The following is a 19,196-nucleotide window of genomic DNA, read 5'->3' as shown; positions in this document are numbered from 1 at the left end:
ACGAAAACGTGTGCCAACCCCTATGCATAGGTTCGTGGGCGAAACCCGCAAGTTGATCACCAAAACATACATCAAGTGAATCACGTGATATCCCATTGTCACCACAGATACGCACGGCAAGACATACATCAAGTGTTCTCAAATCTTTAAAGACTCAATCCGATAAGATAACTTCAAAGGGGAAACTCAATCCATTACAAGAGAGTAGAGGGGGGAGAAAACATAATAATATCCAACTATAATAGCAAAGCTCGTGATACATCAAGATCGTATCACCTCAAGAACACGAGAGAGAGAGAGATCAAACATATAGCTACTGGTACATACCCTCAGCCCCGAGGGAGAACTACTCCCTCCTCATCATGAAGAGCACCGAGATGATGAAGATGGCCACCGGAGAGGGATTCCCCCTCCGGCAGGGTGCCGGAACGGGTCTAGATTGGCTTTCGGTGGCTACGGAGGCTTCTGGCGGTGGAACTCCCGATCTATTGTGCTCTTCGATCGTTTTAGGGTATATGGAGATATATAGGAGGAAGAAGTACATCATGGGAGCCACAAGGGGCCCACGAGGGTGGAGGGCGCGCCCCCTGCCTCGTGGCTTCCTCGTTGATCCCCTGACGTGCACTCCAAGTCTCCTGTATTGCTTTCTTTCCAAAAATAACTTTTCCAAAGGTTTCATTCCATTTGGACTCCGTTTGATATTCCTTTTCTGCGAAACACTGAAACAAGGGAAAAACAGAAACTGGCACTGGGCTCTGGGTTAATAGGCCATTCCCAAAAATCATATAAAATAGCATATAAATGCATATAAAACATCCAAAGTTGATAATATAATAGCATGGAACAATAAAAAATTATAGATACGTTGGAGACGTATCAGCATCCCCAAGCTTAATTCCTGCTCGTCCTCGAGTAGGTAAATGATAAAAACAGAATTTTTGATGTGGAATGCTACCTAACATATTTATCCATGTAATTCTCTTTATTGTGGCAAGAATATTCAGATCCATAAGATTCAAGACAAACGTTTAATATTGACATAAAAATAATAATATTTGAAGCATACTAACTAAGCAATCATGTCTTCTCAAAATAGCATGGCCAAAGAAAGCTATCCCTACAAAATCATATAGTCTGGCTATGCTCTATCTTCACCACACAAAATATTTAAATCATGCACAACCCCGATGACAAGCCAAGCAATTGTTTCATATTTTTGATGTTCTCAAACTTTTTCAATCTTTACGCAATACATGAGCGTGAGCCATGGACATAGCACTATAGGTGGAATAGAATGGTGGTTGTGGAGAAGACAAAAAGGGAGAAGATAGTCTCACACCAACTAGGCGTATCAACGGGCTATGGAGATTCCCATCAATAGATATCAATGTGAGTGAGTAGGAATTGCCATGCAACGGATGCACTAGAGCTATAAGTGTATGAAAGCTCAAAAAGAAACTAAGTGGGTGTGCATCCAACTTGCTTGCTCACGAAGACCTATGGCATTTTGAGGAAGCCCATCATTGGAATATACATGCCAAGTTATATAATGAAAGATTCCCACTAGTATATGAAAGTGACAACATAGGAGACTCTCTATCATGAAGATCATGGTGCTACTTTGAAGCACAAGTGTGGTAAAAGGATAATAGCATTGCCCCTTCTCTCTTTTTCTCTCATTTTTTATTTATTTTTTATTTGGGCCTTTTCTCTTTTTTTATGGCCTCTTTTTTCTCTTTTTTTTTATTTTTTGTCCGGAGTCTCATCCCGACTTATGGGGGAATCATAGTCTCCCTCATCCTTTCCTCATTGGGACAACGCTCTAATAATGATGATCATCATACTTTTATTTACTTACAACTCAAGAATTACAACTCGATACTTAGAACAAAATAGGACTCTATATGAATGCCTCAGGCGGTGTACCGGGATGTGCAATGACTCAAGAGTGACATGTATGGAAGAATTATGAATGGTGGCTTTGCCACAAATACGATGTAAACTACATGATAATGCAAAACAATATGACAATGATGAAGCGTTCCATAATAACGGAACGGTGGAAAGTTGCATGGCAATATATCTCGGAATGGCTATGAAAATGCCATAATAGATAGGTATGGTGACTATTTTGAGGAAGGTATATGGTGGGTTTATGGTACCGGCGAAAGTTGCGCGGTACTAGAGAGGCTAGCAATGATGGAAGGGTGAGAGTGCATGATTGGTACATGAAAATTACCAAGAGTTCCAATCGAGAGTCCCTCATGGTGAAGGTCAAGGAAGAGCATTACTTCCATAAGCTAGCTCTGTGCGTTGAGTATTCAGAGCTATTTCAGTTATTCAATCAAGATGCACTCGACAAATCTCTCGTCAGTTGCTATTGTCTGTAAGTGATTTCTTTCTATAATTTAAGTCTCAAGCTAGATTTAGTGCTCATTGATCGATCATTACCTGTAATTATCTTCACTATATTCTTTTTTGTGGTATTATGCAGGATGAAGATGTATGAAATGAAAAAAGTTGGACGCTATGACATTGGGTTCATTGACCCAAATATCATTAATGAAACGACATGCACATATGATCATTGTAAACAAGATGTAGAGAATAAAATGCTAGAGTTCTTGAAGCGCCTCAATAGCAATGAAGATATACTACTTCCTTACAACTTCAGGTGAGTCACACTGTCTTGTAGTACAAATCCTGTTTTTGCTTACTAGCTAGCTAGATGTTAATAATTAACTATATAGGGTTTAGGGTAGTTGATTAGTGTTATGCACATGCCCGCTTAATTAAGACATGCAAACGTGTGCATATGCAGTTACCATTGGGTCTTGTTAGACATTAAAGTTGAAGAATGAAAAGTTGAAGTACTGGACTCACTACTTAAGAAAGAAAGTGACTTCACCATCGTGAAGAGGATACTCGACAGGTAATTTCAATCATTATTAACTATATCTCGGTCTATTTAGTTCGTCATTTCCTGATATCAACTATATTTAATAACCCCTTTATTAATTTTCTTTGCCGGCGGGTAGGGCTTGAGCAAAGTTCATCAAGGTGACTCCAGGCAAATGGCGAAAAAAGCTGTTGTGGCATTGACCCAAGGTCAGTAATTAAGTACTACTAACTAACTACCATCTCTTTAATTCTTGTTTCAATACCATTAATTAATTATCATGCTTGATTAATTATTATCTGATTAAATTCTATTCTCGTAAAGGTCGTGAAGCAGGCGTCGGGGACTGATGTGTGTGCATACTACATTTTCGAGAACATTTGAATGATGGTGTCCGAAAAAAGCAAATCTCAAAGACAGAAATGTGTACGTTTGCCAGAACACTATTCATAATTTTTACATGATTATCGATATTTAGTCACACAACTAATACACATGCATATTGATCTCCTTAACAGTTCAAAGAGGTGCGGGACAAGTTCCTAGCAACGGAGCGCATACGAGCACTTTAAGAGGAAATAGCGGGATTTTTGCTCGACCAGGTCATAGATCCCAAAGGAGAATACTATTACCCGCTACCGCCCCCATGAACCACTCCTAATTGTCATCGTGCTTCGAAGGCACCAAGGCAATATGTAGGAGAAATTGTATGTGTATACATGTGTATGTGTATAATGGTGGTTGTGAGACATTCGATGATATATGGGTCGCGCTATTCGTCATCTAGGGTGCAGAATAAATTATTCTTCACCCGAGGTAATCTTACGATCGCTACTTAAATAAATCACGTTTAAAATATAAATAGTTACATGTATATTGATTTAATATATAAATTTTGGTATAAAAAAACAAAAATATAGGTTATAAGACTAGAAAAATCACATTTTATGTATGTTTTACACTATATTTTTACATTCGTAATTTTACGTAACATAAAATATTTTTTACGATGAATACATATTTTTTTACGTTCTCTTTTTATGTATGAAATAATACAAAATTTACGAAACGTAAAAATATGGTGCATTGATGTCAAAATAGAGAGGGGGTGAAGAATAACTATTCCTCACCTAGGATGACGAATAGCGCGACCCATATATATATGATCGATTCTACGAGAAATTCTATTTATATATATGCATAACGTGTACAATATGTAGTATCATAAAATACCAGCAAATAAAAAAGAATTAAATAGAAAACACAAAATTAAAGAAAAAATAAAAAATAAAACCAAAACCATCCAAATATTTCAGTACCGGTTGGTGTTACCAACCGGTACTAAAGGGCTCTCCGTCCCCGGCGCTGTCTCGTGTCACGTAGTGGCCCTTTAACAGCGGTTCGTGTAGAACCAATACTAAAGGGGGGGACCTTTAGTCCTCACTCTTTAGTGCCGGTTGCAGAATCGGTACTAAAGGCCCTTACGAATCGGTGATACATCCCGGTTTTGCACTAGTGAAGGGTGATGTTGCGAAACTTGGCAAGCCTCTGGTTGCAGCACCTGCTCGCTTGCAGTAGCGTCTACCATGGCATCTCAACTCCGGCCATCCTGCCCTCAGGGGCGGAGCCAGGGGGGACGAGCAGGGGCCTGCCCCCCCAATGATCGATAATTTTAATAGCAGCGATGAGTAATTACCTATGAGATTAGATCAATATATGTACTCGGCCTCCCCTATACTCGAATCCTGGCTCCGCCACTGCCTGCCCTCGTCAACATCGCTGAATATTGGCTCACAGCGGTGTCGCCGCGCTCATAATGGTTTTCCTCCACTCAAAAAGTAGCGGTGGTCTTGTATGGTGTCGCGAGCACGTCGGCTTGGGCAAGGGAGTGGTGGCGGAGTGGGGGCGCGAGGAGGGAGCTGCTGGAGTAGAGAGAAGATATGCCGGCGAGATATATTGAGCAGAATAGAGACGCGCCTCGCCGGCCAGAACGACGAAGCAGCGGGCCGCATCATCATGGTGCTCATCATAGACCTGACGCCGGAGGGTTTGGATCACGACAGTGCACTAGAGGCGCCCGCGGAGACAGCGGGCACCGGGGCATGGCGTGGGAAGCGGCCGCCGATGTGCGGCGGTGGATGGATGCAAGGCGGGCGCGTAGGGAGCGGGCTGAGCCTGGAGGCGGATGAGAGCGGCCTGCGTGGCGGCCGGGGCGGAGGAGGAAGCCTAGTGCGTGGACGCAAAGTGTTTTTTACTGGAGCCGAGAGCTACCGGTGATCCTCCCACCAATGAGGTGCTGCCACATCTAAAATTGTGGGACCATGTACATGTGTATATGAAAGTATTGATTGCAAAAAATCTCTTGTATTTCTGATTTTAGTCTAATCAATGTCAGAATGATGTAGTACCTTTCCACAGCAACGGTACGCATGCATGCATGCAGAATCTCTCCTCCGTGTCACACACAAATCCATTCATTTTATCTTTGTTTAAAATTTTAGATGGACAATATCTCTAACACTAATTTTCTATTATTGAATTTTTTATATATTCAAATTCCTGAACATGTGATCTGTAAAACAAGACCAATTTTGAATATATTTAAATTAGTTTAAGTTTTTCTATTTCAATCATATCAAAATTTAAATTTCACTTATTTCAAATGAGCGAGTGTAATTTGTTTTCTGAAACTAGTGAAATGTGTGAAATCTATCTTTTGGAATGAGTGAAATCAGTTTTTTGATTTTTTTTAGTTTTCTTTATTCGTTTGCCTTTGTACATAACTTTATTAATGAAAATTTACCGTAGAACAATTGTTCTACGGTTTCGGGGTCAAAAAAAAGAAATCAGTTTTTTGAAACGACTGAAATATAGTATTACAACTGAGTGGGTGTAATGTGTTTCTCTAAATTGAGTGAAATCTAATTATGTAAGTGAAATTAGTTTTCTGAAATAAATGGAACCAAAACTTTAAGATGAGTGAAATCCCTTCAAATACACATGCCACATTTTTTCGGTGTGAAATATGTGAAACTAGTTATTTAAAAAAAATTAAACTAGTTATTTCAAACATGTGAAACTGATTATTTCAAAACTTTTTTGAAATGAGCAAAATATGTTTTATGAAGCGAGTGAAATTGTTTTTGGAAATAATTGAAATATGTTTTTGAAATAATTGAAATTAGTAAATCAAAATGACCAAAATCAAGTTTTTTTCACAAAACCTGTGGAATCGGTCTCTTAAGGATTGAAATAAATTTTTCGAAATGAGTGAAATTATATTCTGAAATGAGTGAAGTGAGTTTTATGCAACAATTTAGGTCCATTTTTTAAATATGTGAAACTGGTTATTTCGGCTATGTGAAATGGATTGTTGCGTGTGTGAAACTGATTATTTCTTTTTTTGAGAGGAGTGAAACTGATTATTTCAAATATATGAAATATTTTTTCAAAGCGAAACAATTTTATGTTTTGTGAAAGTCATTTCAAAGATAACTGAAATATATAAAATAAAAAGTATTTCAAATATATCCAAGATTGATCTTGTTCTAAAGATCTTGTCACCACGATTCCAAATATATAAAAAATTTCAAAAATGGACATTTCATTTAACAGATATCAATCATTTAAAATTTAAGAATGAAATTAAGTGCATGTCATTTGTATGGAGAGAGAATACATGCAGCCTCCGTCTCTCAATTCTAAATCTCTCTCTCCTCTGCAAAAAGCTGCTAGTCACTGTTTCGTCTCAGACTATATTACGAAGTATAGTTGCTGGAATGAATTATTGTGTTATACCGGGTCAGACCGCACGAATCTTGATGAAACCGATAGACAGTGGATCTAACACCGGTACATCCCCGGATTGGAGCTGGGAAAGCGAGTTGCCCAACGCGGTCAACTCGTTCAACGTGCATGAGGAAGGAGGAATGTGTGGCTGTAGTTTGCTTCATGAGGCTGGTTGTAATATGGAGTATCATATATTAGTATCATGCATATGATACTAGTGTATGATACTGCTTTCCTAATGCATAGTATCATATATTAGTATCATGTAGTACTTTATTTATTACCATGCATGACACAAAGTAGCATAGCATTTATTATGATACGGTATCATGATATGATACTATCCTCTCTATTTTTTCATTTAGTGCTATGACACCTTATCAAAATTGACTAGTTGGCATGCATGATACTAACTATGATACTACCATTATAACCAGTCTGAGATGGCAACAGGGAGAGTGACGCTTGGGTACACATGGGGACACGTGGCGATCATGTGAGGCGGTTGATTTCGGGTTAGTTTGATTTATGTCCTGGGCGTTTTGTGCCTGGCTTGAGTCCTCCCTGGATGTTGTATGGTTAGGAGCCTGGAGATGCCTGTATGAGCCTGGTCTGGAAGCCGTTTCTTGAGTTTAGCCTGGTTAAAAAAAATCTGCATGCACTTAGCCGGGTCCAAATATGCATGCATGCGGTTAGCCTGGCCCAGGCATCTGAATATGGACGCCTGGCCTCTACCTCACCTGCCTGGGATTGCTAATAAAGTAACTAGGACAGGTATGGGGTCCACCTAATAATCAGCCATGCTAGGCGCGAACCAAACACTACCATCGCATGTGAGCCTGGTCAGGCAGAAAACCATCACCTCTCCAGGCTCATTCCAGGCACAGGTTTTCCTCAGGCATAAAGTTGTGGATGCAATTCAAGAAATCAGTCGGGCAAAAATAAGGGTTTTCCATCACCGAATCGCCCTGAACGTCCCGACCAGGCTGTGCGGACATTTTTTGTCTTCCAATGTCATGCCTTGGTCTGGATGTCCGAAATCTCACAAACTGGTTGCAAAGTTGGGAGGTTTGTAGGTATCCAGACCTTCTCCATGTAGGCCCGTGACACCTCAGACTTAGCCAAAACCATGGCGAAGCCCGCACGTTCTCACTTCGCCCCTCCTCCATTACTCTGTATCCGCTCCCTTCCCAAACAGACGGCGACGTTGTACCATTATCGGCCGCCCACCCAGACCTTGTCGGACGTCCGTCACTCCATCGGGTATTTGGCATGCTTCAAGTCCATTTTGCATTTGTTTGAAGACATAAAAATATGGGATTTAGAGAAATTGTCGGAGAAGATGACGATAGGGGGGTTTTCTTGGGGCTCGAGAGATTGACTGGATAGGGTCCCACAAGTTGTTAATTCACCGGTGTGATCATGCACAACATGATTGTGAGGGTGAGGCAGTTCACACTATTTTGGATTTTAAAAATATGTGTGATCCTATCAAATTTTCACCCTAGTATCCGAATGATATTTCATAATTTTATCCAAATAGATCAACAGATTCAACATCGAACTTCAGAATCTGGTTGAGCACCTGTGAGTGCTTCAGAAGGACAACTAGAACATATGCCCAAATAAGTTGAGTTCAAATTTGAACTATTTTACTTTAAAATTTATATTGGATTGTAATATTTACATTTGGACTATTATTGCATTAGAATATTTGCATGCTATTTTATGGATGAACTGTTCTATTTATCTATAGTTATTTTGGGTACTCTGGACAGAGAAAGAAAAACACAAGGGAAACATTTTTTTAGTACAACTAGTCGTATCATAACTTTATTAGAAGGCAGAATTGTAAGTAAAAGAAGACTACCACTTGCTACGAACCACGAGCGTAGCACGAACACCACACCACCAGCGACCATACAAAAGTACAAAGCAAAAGCGCCTATCCTAACAGATAACTACACCGGCAGGAGCAGATCCGGCTCGATCCATAATATGTTTTCGACCACTACTTCTGCGATGAAGAGGGTAAGGGTAAAGGCAAAGGCAATGGCAAAGGAAAGGATGAGGGCAAGGGCGGCCTAGGATGAACTTCGTCTATAGTCAGATTTTAGCTAGTACAACATGTCAATTTTGGGCAGTCCGATAGCATGTACGAGAACTCCCCTATGCTACGTGTGTTAATCTAGATGAGTTACGTATGTTTGTGTTTTAACGCTGCATGAGATTATATGAAATTGACGATTTTTGCATGAAAAAGGCCGCTTTGGACGCGAACATTTGAGAATGACCGGACGCTGTCTGCGGATGTTTAGAAGGTCCTATAGACAAGTCCGGTGTGTAGATGCTCTTAGTCATCGTATGTTAGAATGTTACGTGTCCGTCGGGTAATAAAATGATAAGATCAGCCGTCTCAACAATCGTCGGATGCCGCCCAAAACAGCCGTCCGGTCTACTGTCCCAGCCAACTGGGCGCCTTCGCAATAGCTAGCTTATTGCCCTCATGGTTGCAAAGGTCCACTGAGACAACACCACTGCCCCGTTATGGTATGAGTCCCTCGGCCATAGAGTGTCGCCGGCCGCCGGAGTCGTGGCGCCTCCTCCGAACCAGCACCCCAAGAAACTGCCTCTACTCCAGCACGACAACGCACTCGTATGGCAATTTCTACAACCGAAGCTATTTCTGAAATATGCGTCGTGTTGCAATGCATGGCCTTGTATGCTCTAACGCGGGACGCTCATTCTGCGTTTTCTGCAACCGGGGCTATGTTTCTTAAACAATACCCTTGTTGTAGAAGAGAAAATATTTATCGTCGAACCATTTTTCTTCTTTTTGAAACAAAAGACCTTTGTTGCAGAAACTTTCTGAAACTAGACCATGTTGCCGAAAGAAAAACTTCACCACCAAATACTTTTTTTCTTTCTGAAACAAGATCTCTGGTGCAGAAAGCTTCTGAAACAAGATGCTTGCTGCAAAGAAAAAAAAAACTAGCTGCACGGGACTTGTCGCCCGTGCGAACGCTGGATCGAAATCAATCCGACGGCAACGCTGGCGGCGGATGTTGTGTGAGCATCAGCCGGCTGAAGGTTAACGTTTTCCTTACTTAGTTAGTGTAGCAGACAATTTTTTTGCTTCTGTTGAAAAAAGAATTTTGAATTTGGAACGCCACAACTAAAACATGCGCTGAACAAGCGACCATCGGACAAGACACAGAGAAGTGGAGAGGCAGTGGTGATGCAGCAGCAAGCTCCCAGCAGCGCCCTCCTAAAATTGGACGAAGGACACGAAGTTCGAAGAAGCAGTCCCCGACGTTATCTCTCTCTTCTCATGCCGGCCCCGGCCGGCACGTACCTCCAGTTCCACATCCACCACTGCGTGCAACAATCTTGAATTTAATCGGCAACGTTCCCCATCACCACCAATTCACCATAAGGTCGCGGTGCCTGCTCGACGAGCGTGAGGAGACTGACCATAAGGTGTTCGACGAAATGCTGGACTAGGATTGTTATGTGCTCGCACTTGTTCGGGTGTCAAGCTTGTTGCAATCTTCGAACAAGGCCAGTTCACATGATCAGCTCACCCCAAGGTGTTGTAGAAGGTGACGTCAAACTGTCAGTCGGATAGACTCTGGGTATGCAGGGATCCTGACCTGCACCGCAAAGGTTTAGTTACTTCTGCAAGCTTCTGTAATTTCTTCTTCCCTAGATTTATTTCATGGTTTATTTAGTCACCCACTTCTATCCATAATAGGGCAGGAAGAAAATAGACAGAAGAAACATGCATACATGCTAACTTTAGTTCTCTACAAATCCTCCCCACCTGTAGTTTTTAATCTACATCACTGTACCTTTTAGGTGCCATTTTCTATTGTCTTTTTTTGTTTGAATTTTCTCTACCTTACTTTTTGTTCAATTAGCGCGAAAGAGATCTTCACAAAAATATACCATTAAGGCACAATCTCATTTTAACAAATTCATTTTGCATAGTTATTCCCACCTTCCTCTCCTCCATTTCAGGATTAGAATGGAGTGAGGGGAAGGTGGGGGAGATTGTTCAGTTTCTGGTGCCATTGCATTTTCTTGAAAGGGGCGTCAAGCGGGAAATTAAGGTATCCATCATAATTCTTCACATATTTCCTCGAAATGTTGAAATATATGACTAGTTGACAGCTAAACTATATATGGTTCTGTCCTTTGCTGTGAAGAGCCTAAATTGATTAGTTGTGTAGGACAAGATTGTAGTTTTCATGGATTGCTGGCATCCCTTTCTCATGTTGTTGACTTCTTAACTTGTGATTTTGCTTTATAGGTTTATTATTTGATTTCCCTTCAAAAAGTAATTTCGATTGTTTTAGCCTTAATGTTTTGCTCTTAAAATCGAATCAATTTTAACCAGAAGAATGACCAGTTCATGATATAGCCTCAGAAGATGGAATTTTGATCATATTATTTTATTGTTGTATTAGAACATTGCAGTTTTGATGGATTGTCTATATCCTTGCTTTTTTTTCTTGACTTCTTAACTTGTGACTTTGGTTTACGGATCTATTTGAATTTGTATTTGTTTTAAATTGTCCTTGATATAGTAAAACTGTTTTGCTCTTGATGCTAGCTTCAAAATGTGGAATTTCGGTCACATTTGGCTGCTTACAGTATAATTCCTTTTTGAATTTGGAATAACTTCCTTGGATAGAGTTAGAAATTGCAATCATGACTATGGTGAAGTTTCTCTTTTTTATTCTCGACATAAGATTCTAATTGAGTTTCTACTAGTTTTGCTTTCTTAATCTAGTACAATGAACTTTGCACTCAAGTTGAAGGAAATATTTGGACATATCTTTTCTTCATATTACAGTCTGGAATTTGGACTTCTCATGCCGTCAAATTAAAATATCTTCAAGGCTGCTGTAACATTGAGAAGTTCAGGCATTGCTTGTCTTTTTGCTGAATGAAGATACATATTCAATTCCTTCGATCAAGTGGAAAGGCACTAAATGTGTTTATAGGCCGCTTTTGTTCTAAATGCACTAAACAAGAAGATAGTGCCACCTCGAAAAGCCAGACCACTGATGGCACGTGTATACATGGGTTAATCGCACCGTCCAGCAAGGATGAATTGTCGGCTGTACCTGAAGTTGCTGGTGATGGCAGAAATACAGAAGTGCCCAATGTCCAGTTGAAAGAGAAGCCAGTTCTTGGTTTTGACCCTCCTAGGAAGCCGAGGGCAAGACATAGACTCAAAATCTGGATCAGCACTCGGCACAATGGCATAATTGGACGATACGGTAATAAACTGGATTTAGGTTTCTTCAATGGGGCGAAGCGGTTATCAGCTGAACATTTGAATACTGGATGGCCAGATTGGCTTGTGACTGTGGCACCTGAGGCAGTGCAAGGCTGGGCCCCACTGCGAGCTGATTTGTTTGAGAGATTAAGTAAGGTACATTATCAGTTTGATGATACAAGTTACTTCATCAGGAAAAAAATGATATTATTTCTTGTTAGTACTTTCTTCTTCTTCTCAATTTCCCCGTTTTGCATTTATTCTTTTGAGTTGCAGATTGGACAAGGGACTTATAGTAGTGTTTACAAAGCTCGGGATCTTAGAACAGCCAAAATTGTTGCGCTCAAAAAGGTTCGGTTTGCCAATACAGATCCTGAAAGTGTGCGCTTTATGGCTAGAGAAATATGTGTTCTTCGGAAACTCAATCATCCCAATGTTATAAAGTTGGAAGGGATAATAACATCTCCTGTTTCACAAAACCTATATCTCGTCTTTGAATACATGGAACATGACCTTGTTGGCCTTGCTGCAACTCCAGAACTCAAGTTCACCGAGTCACAGGTGATTATGATACTATTCTTCTACTGATATTTTGATTGGAATGCATGACATGAACTTAAATTATTTCTCATGAGTCTCATCCAGGTCAAGTGTTTGATGCAACAGATATTTAGTGGCCTTGATCATTGCCACAGCAAAGGAATTCTTCATCGTGACATGAAGGGCTCCAATCTCTTGATTGATAGCAATGGTGTTTTGAAGATTGCTGACTTTGGCTTAGCTACATTTTATGATCCTGAGAGTCGGCAACCACTGACAAGCCGTGTTGCAACATTGTGGTACAGACCACCAGAACTTCTGCTTGGTGCCACCAGGTACAGTGCTGCTGTGGATATGTGGAGTACAGGGTGCATTTTTGGGGAATTGCTGGCTGCCAAGCCAATCATGCCAGGCAGAACTGAGGTACAAGAAACTGCTACACTTTTAGCATCAAGAAAAGGGTATATTGTGATCTGGTTGACTCACAGTTGCTCTTATGTTATTTAATATGTGTTCTACAATAATTCCATGCTAGGTGGAGCAAATTCACAAGATTTTCAAGCTCTGTGGATCACCTTCTGACGAGTACTGGCAGAAATTGGAAGTGCCCCCAACAGGGATGTTCAAGCCCCTCTGCCAGTATAAGCGGTGCATTGCTGAGAATTTCAAAGATTTACCTCCATCAGCTCTAGTTCTTCTAGATAACTTGCTTGCATTAGAACCAGAAGCTCGTGGAACAGCTGCCTCAAGTCTTCAGAGTGACGTAAGTTTAGTCAACCTCTGCTGGTTCCTGGTCATCGTATTTTAGTTTGTAAACTATTGACTTATAGAAATTCTGAAAGTATTATATCATGACACTAATAAAAGGATAATACCAAGGCAGGGCAGCCACAAGGGTTCAAAGGACAATACTATTGGGTCTGTTAACAGCAACCTGAAATACTGATCAGGACTAGTACCATGAAAACTTTTAGGTTACCACGGTATAAAAGTATCTACTTTTGTACAATTTGTTTGTGGTAAGTAGAGGAATTTGAACATCTTTTGATGAGCCTGAATGTTTTTTTGCTGCAACAACTTTCATGCATATGTTATGTCATGAGTAACAAAATGAAACTAAGTTAATTAGTCTACTATATGTGGCTAGTTACCTCACTGAAGCATTTGGACTAGATCTGAACTTGGTCAGTTTTCAGCTTATTGCATGGAAAATTGTGCATACAGCCTGAATAAGCTATCAGATTTTGTTTGCTGGAATAAACTGTCAGATTGGTCCAGTAGTACCTTTTAAAACCTAGCATCATGCCAAAACTAATCTAACCTGGTGAAGATCATCAACTTATTATTTCTAGATCAGTTGGTATATATTTATTAGGTCAGCTGGCTAGTTTTGCAAACTGCATTTATTAAAAGATATTTGCGTACCAGCATTTAACCTATGTATCCAATTCTTCAGTTTTTTAGAACAGAGCCACTTGCTTGCAGCCCTTCGGACTTACCAAAGTGTCCACCGAGCAAAGAATATGATGCTAGACTCCGACAAGAGGAAGCAAGAAGGTATGATTTCATATCCTTTCTTTCTGTTCATAGGGAAGATGCAGTTGAGATGCTTTGTTAGTTGACCCAGAAATACTTCTTGCTCTTTGGATAGACAAAGAAGGCCAGAATCTGTTCGATCAGGAATTGAGAATCCTAGAGAAAACCGTGCTGCATATGGTTCTATTAAACCGCAGGTGCGTACAATCGCTCGGCAATCATTTGTTGAGATGCTTCCTTTCTGTGTATAGTTTTTCATTGATGATCACTGCAATCAGAAGAAACGGAATGCCTTACGTGAAATGATGCACTCCTACGTCTTTTTTCCTAAAGTGGTCACATTCTGCACTCTTTTTAATAACAGGATTGCATTATTTGACTGTTGCTTTTCCATCATACAGAGGCTTCAGCATACCAAAACAAGGTTCAATAGTGCACATCTCAATCCAAAGGATGATCAACTGACGTTGGCTACTGAGGTACAACCTCTAGGGTTTGATTCCACATGGAACAATGGAGGTAACAATTATATGGACCATCACGAAGTACCTGAACGCAAATACAGATCTGGCCGATTGGCAAATTCCAACATTTCAAGGACAAAGGGCTCAGACATGTTTAAACCTGAATCGACTGGCGTAGGGAACATTGTGCCTGCTTCTCACAACAAAGAGATAGGAGTAAAAGGCCCAATGGTGGTAAGTATGGTAATGCTAAAGATAGTGCGTTTTTTTACATATAACTGCTGTTTAATCAACCAAAGCATAAGTCTGGACAGCAGAAAATCACATAATATGTCAGCTAAGCGTTCGAGGACCTTTTTTAGTGCAAGCCCAGTGATACTGTTGGTGTATTGGCGCTGTTTATGCTGCAAAACTATTCCTTAAGTAAAAGGAACTCTTCTGCTGACATGATAAAAAATATTAAATATTTATATTAGTATTTCTAGAATAAGAAACACAAAGGTTATTTGTGAGTGCTTGATTTAAGATGAATTATTTTCTGCTGAGAGTTCAGATGCTTATATTGTCCTTTGTTGGGACATCAGTTCACCATCATTTCATACATATTGGTTTCTTTTGTATGTACCTTCCAATTTATTCTATTAAAACATTTTGAGTGTCTCTTACCTAAAATATTATATGTCTTTGTTTTTTGTCTGATCAGGACTACAAGGGTAAGAGCAAAATAGTCAATTTGTCTGGTCCACTGGCTACTCAAGATGGGAACATAGAGGATATGCTCAGAGAACATGAGCGGAATGTTCAGGAAGCGGTGCGCAAAGCGCGCTGCATCAAGAGTTGAGATCTGTGAAACAGATGAGTGGGATCGAACTGTCAAAGATTCCAGCATTTCAAAGTTCAAAGTCCTGGGATGGCAGTATGCATTTTTCTACAAAGCATCTCTAGAAGAGCAACTTCTCTCCAAATGGCCATAATTAATTGAAAAAGAGCTACTGCCATTTTTGTACAGCTGAAGATCATTACAAGAGTTGGGCGATACCGGTACCATTATTTTTAAGTGAGGCAGATGCCTTGTGAGCTTAATGAGCATATGCTGCCATTTGTATTGAATGTGTACTAAGGGGGCATGGTGAAGCTTAGGGGCTGGGGAGGTCTAAGAAATACAAGCCAAGGTTTGTAGCGGATTTTTGACGGTTTATGGCCCTCATATTTTGTCTTCGTGATGATATTTGAAGTACAAGAAGATTTACAAGGAAGGATGTACAGTACAAATACCACAGATTGCTGTAGCAAATTATCTGAACATAAAGAACATAGTTCTGAACAAACATTGAGGAGAGAAAATGGCAATTTCTCATGATAAAGCAATGTAGTCCAGTATCCCACCATGATAACCCATGGTGGATGCATTATGCAAGCATGACAACTGAACAAACTCCAAATCCTTGGGCCTGCCTCAGTCGCATAATTTTCTGTAATATTAACATGAAAATGCAGAAGCTGAACCCATGATGCTGCTGGGAATCAGAACGATAGCTGCAATTGGTATTGCAGTTCGATCTTCCTGAAAAATTAGGAAAAATGCAATGACTAGATCAGACCATATCTCCTATGACATATACCCCATTGCTCCGTATCTTGAGAACAAAAGGTGGTTGTAAATCTGATCCTGCTAACAAAAGGTGGTTAGTTCATGAGTCGACTGGGCCATTCCTTTTAAGTTGTTGGAGGAGTTGTTGAGGTTGGTGCTTGCATAGGAAGGAGTTGGTGACTCCCTACCTGGCTGGGTGGCACTACATTGCTTGATCGATTGCAACGTCGCATGGAAAATTTAAAATGTACACCAAAAGATAGATCACTGAAATTCAGGAAAGAATTCACACAAATTAATGTCACAGGGAGTGTTCATCCTGGAGTCCGTATACAACAGATCCCATCTTCCCATGTTTATAACTGAAAATGGATCAAAAGAAATCAAAACATTCTTGTTCGTCCCAGGGCAACAAAAAGAAATCAAGAATCTTGGAATTGCCATGTTGCAGATCCTTTTGGTTCTAAATCCTACAAACATAGTAGTATAGATTTTTGTAGTTGTATGTGCTTATGTTTTGCTCTCAAGGGCAAAATGGCATTCCTTCCTTTTCCCTGTGGCTCGGGATGGCGAAGCGCCTGAGCCTGCCGACCTCCTCCTCAAGGTAGCCTGCGCACAGGAACGCCCTGGAGAAGCTGTCCTCCACCGTCCTGTCCACGTCGTGGACCAACACCTCCGTCTCGCCACTCCCCGGCCGCCGTGCCCGCGCCGCCATCCCGGCCATGTATATCGCGCCGCCCACCCTCCCCGGCGCCTCTGGCACCCACCCAGTCGGCGCGTCCACCATGATCACGTCCCACTCCGTCTCGTAGAACGCTGCCGGCAGCCCACGCATGGCGAGCTTGCATGGGGATCCCTCGAAGTGGTCCGGCGAGAGTGGATGATCCTTGGGCGGGGAGGCGGTGCAGTCCGGGGAGCCGCGGAGGCCGAGGAGCTCGTCGGCGTCGGCGAGCGTGGTCTGGTAGGCGACCTGGTGGGACTCGAGGCCGAGGCCCGGGTGGCGAGCGCCAACTTCGGTGATCAGGGCGGCGTCCTCCTCGAGGAAGGCGGTGCGTCCGCCGTGGTTGAGCGCCGCCCAGAGCGCGCTGTCGGGGCCAAGACCGCCGAACACCAGGAGGTTGCACGGAGCGCGCTGCGCCAGCAAGCGCGCGGTCATCGCGACCTCGGCCGCCGTCTGCGGCAGCGTCGCGTTGGCGGTCGCGTAGTGAACCAGCGCCTCGGCGACGGGCCCAGGCAGCTTCGCGCACCCGCCCTGCTGTTGCTGCTGCGTGTTGCGCCGTACGGCCTCGGGCGGGGAGGTGGTGGACGAGGCGGCGCCCGGTGATCTGGCGTGCGAGGCGGAGAGGGTGCGGACGGTGAGGAGGAGAATGAAGGCCGCGGCGGATGCGGCGGCGACGAGGACGATGCGGCGGAGGGTGACGTGCTGCCTGAGCTTGGCCTTCGCGGAGACGAGGTGGTTCTTGAGCTTGGCCTTGCGCGCGAGCGTGGGGCTCGTCATCGTGTATGCGGTATGCTGTGTGGCACTTTCGGCAATGCGATGAAATATCACGGCGGTTTGGTTTAGCGTGGTGTGGTGTGAGATAGTACTGAGATGTTGCTTCAAGGGGCAGCATTGTCTGCTTGATGGGTGACGAGGACCAGAGACCTAAAGTTTGGTGGGCGTTTGTTAGATTTTCCCCGCTTTTGTGGGTGTTTAATGGATTTGATTGGGAGCTACTCTCTCCCTTCACTATTACTAGCACAATGCCCGTGCGTTACTACGAACCCATAAAAAAAAATAAAGAGTTGTCACCGGCTTAGGAGATCGTCAAAAGATGATGGTATCATGTGACCGTTGCATGGTTCACAAGAAAAAAAAGCGGAACTATAGTGAAAGATCATGTTGTAGTAACTGAATAGTATCGAGTGATCATAATAGGTCCTTTGCAATATTTATAGCGAAATAACATACATATTATAATGGCCATGAGTAACCTTTTTCTGAATGGTATGAGTAAGTTGAATGCACAAGATGGTAGATTAGGCAGGAGACAACATCAATCACCATGTTGAAATTGCAATTTGTATGCCCCCATCTACTATGACATAGAACTGAAAAAATTGGCTGGGTAGAGAAACTACAATCAAGACCATGTTTTTGAGTTGAGATCACATACATGCATTTATAATTTGTGTTTCTACAGTAGTGGTGTTCTCATACTAGTATTTATTTATTTGGGATATCTCGCACCTTGTAAAAGTAACATTTGTTTACTTATGTCTAGTCTCACATTTGTTTACATGTCCTTGGAAATCCTTTTGGTGTCCATCTAACATATCTCATAATTTTAATGCGTATTAATTGCTAGTATAACACAAACTAACTTTAAGCATCGCAGCGGTGAGACAATCTCGCAGTAGTCAACTCCTTGAATTTTTTAGTAGCAACAACTTGATCTTTATGGATAAAAACCAAATTTGATTTGTATCAGTTTATAGTTCCATACGTATTCGTTAGACTCTAAGTCTTTCGGAGGAGTTTATCAAGATCTAATCTCGAATCATGTATATGGATACTATCTCTGATTATTTTGGTATTTAGCCAATTCTGAAGTCAGGGCCCACCAATGCTTGCATGTGTACCGTAGATATACCGTTGTCTAACAACAATGCCTTGTTTGCATGAGTTTTTCCTGCATGGTTCAGCTGCAAGTTCAACTGAAGTGTATACATATCATGTAGAGACTTCTGTATCAGTCATTACAATAGGAAACTCTGGAACAACTTCCATTGTTTCTTCCTTTGATGGGATGATGCATATTATGTTATCTCGTCGAGTTGCACTGTCCTCATACTCACTCTTTTGCAAAAGGCATTTTTTTTCAAAATATACCGCTCTCTATGAAAAACACTTTGCCTCGACATAGTGATGGAGGAATACCCAACATTTTGGGATAACCTGTAAAGTAGCACTTGTTTGATTTGAATAGTTTTGCAAACACTTTGCACATTTCTTAAGTTCCAAATGTTAAGAAAAGACAAACGTGGTTTAGCGTACCAAAAAATGGTGTCACTTCAACAGATTCAACTGCGCTACTTTTTGTGTAAATC

At 41.5% G+C, this 19,196-nt stretch overlaps 2 protein-coding genes across 6 annotated transcripts; one reads left to right on the top strand and one right to left on the bottom strand.

Annotated features, from left to right (window-relative positions):
- The first annotated feature begins 9,913 nt into the window (after nucleotides 1–9,913).
- On the top strand, nucleotides 9,914–16,151 carry LOC123086757 (probable serine/threonine-protein kinase At1g54610). Of its 5 annotated transcripts, none has more exons than XM_044508549.1 (10): nucleotides 9,914–10,354; nucleotides 10,709–10,800; nucleotides 11,547–12,131; nucleotides 12,252–12,536; nucleotides 12,621–12,938; nucleotides 13,051–13,278; nucleotides 13,972–14,072; nucleotides 14,167–14,248; nucleotides 14,453–14,749; nucleotides 15,219–16,151. In XM_044508549.1, exons 3-10 carry the CDS (start codon nucleotides 11,640–11,642, stop codon nucleotides 15,354–15,356), a joined length of 1,941 nt encoding a protein of 646 aa, XP_044364484.1. In that variant the 5' UTR covers nucleotides 9,914–10,354; nucleotides 10,709–10,800; nucleotides 11,547–11,639; the 3' UTR covers nucleotides 15,357–16,151. The 5 variants fall into 5 exon arrangements, with proteins under 5 accessions (XP_044364484.1, XP_044364483.1, XP_044364485.1 ...); XM_044508548.1 differs by having other exon boundaries at nucleotides 11,465–12,131; XM_044508550.1 differs by lacking the exon at nucleotides 9,914–10,354 and having other exon boundaries at nucleotides 10,383–10,800; nucleotides 12,642–12,938.
- A 217-nt stretch (nucleotides 16,152–16,368) lies between these two features.
- LOC123086758 (glucuronoxylan 4-O-methyltransferase 2) lies at nucleotides 16,369–17,880 on the bottom strand. The gene has a single exon (XM_044508551.1). The coding sequence runs from the start codon at nucleotides 17,602–17,604 to the stop codon at nucleotides 16,630–16,632; it is 975 nt and encodes a 324-aa protein (XP_044364486.1). The 5' UTR covers nucleotides 17,605–17,880; the 3' UTR covers nucleotides 16,369–16,629.
- Between the last annotated feature and the right edge of the window lie 1,316 nt (nucleotides 17,881–19,196).

Source organism: Triticum aestivum, chromosome 4A, assembly GCF_018294505.1.
Source record: "Triticum aestivum cultivar Chinese Spring chromosome 4A, IWGSC CS RefSeq v2.1, whole genome shotgun sequence".
Lineage (NCBI taxonomy): Eukaryota > Viridiplantae > Streptophyta > Magnoliopsida > Poales > Poaceae > Triticum > Triticum aestivum.
Note: the sequence above shows the minus strand (reverse complement) of the source record. Positions and strands in the feature narration are given on the sequence as shown.

Coding starts and splice junctions, on each gene's coding strand:
- LOC123086757 (XM_044508549.1), top strand. CDS start 11,640: ATGAAGATACATATTCAATTCCTTCGATCAAGTGGAAAGGCACTAAAT. Junction 12,132..12,251: donor TGTTTGAGAGATTAAGTAAG/GTACATTATCAG, acceptor TTTGAGTTGCAG/ATTGGACAAGGGACTTATAG. Junction 14,750..15,218: donor GAGTAAAAGGCCCAATGGTG/GTAAGTATGGTA, acceptor TTGTCTGATCAG/GACTACAAGGGTAAGAGCAA.
- LOC123086758 (XM_044508551.1), bottom strand. CDS start 17,604: ATGACGAGCCCCACGCTCGCGCGCAAGGCCAAGCTCAAGAACCACCTC.